A 1,810-nucleotide genomic window follows, 5' to 3' on the forward strand; every position below is an offset into this window, starting at 1 on the left:
TCGGACGGAGCCATTTGTGAGCAACTTATCGACTTCTTCACTGATGGCTTCGTTGATTGCGGCGTTGAACTTACTTATTATTTGTCGTACTGGCAGTTAGAGGGGGTCAACATTCAGTTTGTGCGTGGTGATGTCTCTCAGGATACCTGGCATATCTGCATGGGAGAAGGCAAACAGATCGGCATTGTTAGTTAAGAATTTACGAATCTTACCTGGTTTCGAGATGTTATGCCCGATATAAGCCTTTTTTCTACTGTCATTGCTGTCTAGTTGGATGGGATCGAGATCCCCTATTGTCGACTCGGATGCTTCCACGATGTTGGGATTTTTGATAACGTCTGTTCGTACGTCAAGTTTAGTTCCCGACAACGCAATGTGATAGCATTCCTGTGCGGTGCATTATTCGCCTCAGATGCTGAATACCCCCATGGAGTAGGAAACTTGATTACTTGATAGAGACTGGACGGGACTGCTCGTATGGTGTGTATGCACGGGCACCCTATGATAGCATTGTAGGTTGTATCCTAGTCCATGACGTGAAACATCGTTTCCAGGGTAAATCCTCCAGCAAGGACGGGTAGTAATATTTCTCCAGAAGTCCGCTCGACCGCATTATTAAAACCTGTTAGTGTTATGCAACGTGGTATTATTTTATCTTTGAGTCTCATCTGTGCGAGGACTCGAGGATGGATAATACACGCGCCGTTCCCGTCATCTACCATTATTCTTTTCACATCAGTATTTGCAATACGTAAAGTGATAACAAGAGTATCGTAGTGAGGGAAAGACAAACCGCCGACATCCAACTTATCAAAGACGATACTATCTTCGAGATCCTCATATTGTTCATGAGTGATTGACCATTTGAGTTTATCTGTGGTGGTGAACTTTACATGGTTGATTGTTGTGTCGTCGCCACCACCGATGACCATTTGTATAGTGCGAGCGGGAGAATGCGATTTTGGAGGTCCCTGGGTTTGCTTATGTCTGCGGGAAAAGTTAGCCCGTCCTCCATCGCTCAGCTATTCTTTCAGGTGTCCCTGATTTAGCATTCTCACTACCTCCTGCTGCAGTCCTATGCAATCTTCGGTTTTGTGACCCCTTTTCTAGTGGAATTCGCAGAGAGCGTTCGATTTTTGAGTGTTTGGGTCGGACTTCATCTTTTGTGGCCAATGTACCTCGGTACCGAGTTTCTCCAGTGCGTACACTATTTCTGAAGGAGAGACACAAAAAAGCGGAGTCATACCTTTTTCGTGTCGATGTGGTGCTGCATGTCGAGGAGGAGCATCCGTGTGCCGCGGAGGGGGGGGATAGATGTCCTGACATAGGGCTGATGCCTTTCTCGGCCGAAATGAGGCCCCAACTGATCTCTTCGAACGTCGTTACAACGATCTTTCCTTGCTTCAGTTTGAACTGCCATCAACTATTGGATCAAACCGTTAAGTTTGTCCTCGTCAGCTCTTACCTCGACGTAGTAAGCGTTATGGATTTCTTCCCAAGTGGTTGGAGGGTATTTCATGAGCCTGCTTAGCAATTTTCTGGTCGCTCTCGACCCGTTCCTGTTCAGTCCGTTCTGGAAGGTTTCTACCGCCGTTCCTTCTGACACATTTGGTAAGCTCATTCTCATCCTATTGAACCGGGCTAAGAAGTCCCTGAGTCCCTCGCCATGCATTTGCCTAACAATAAAGATGTTGTTCACACTAGCTTCTGCCTTTTTGGCTCCTGCATGGATGGTGACAAACTTGTCTGCCATTTCCTCGAACGTTGCTATTGACCGTGCTGGTAGTTAGGAGTACCAGGTCAGGGCTCC

General features: G+C 46.8%; 1 protein-coding gene across 1 annotated transcript; it reads right to left on the reverse strand.

Annotated features, from left to right (window-relative positions):
• Positions 1-524: 524 nt before the first annotated feature.
• Positions 525-932, reverse strand: LOC138888678 (uncharacterized). The gene has a single exon (XM_070170584.1). It carries the CDS (start codon positions 930-932, stop codon positions 525-527), a length of 408 nt encoding a protein of 135 aa, XP_070026685.1.
• Positions 933-1,810: the final 878 nt, after the last annotated feature.

The sequence above is a fragment of the Nicotiana sylvestris genome, chromosome 3 (assembly GCF_000393655.2).
Source record: "Nicotiana sylvestris chromosome 3, ASM39365v2, whole genome shotgun sequence".
Lineage (NCBI taxonomy): Eukaryota > Viridiplantae > Streptophyta > Magnoliopsida > Solanales > Solanaceae > Nicotiana > Nicotiana sylvestris.

What these genes read in the sequence shown, in the direction of transcription:
- LOC138888678 (XM_070170584.1), bottom strand. Translation starts at nt 932, where the DNA reads ATGGTCATCGGTGGTGGCGACGACACAACAATCAACCATGTAAAGTTC.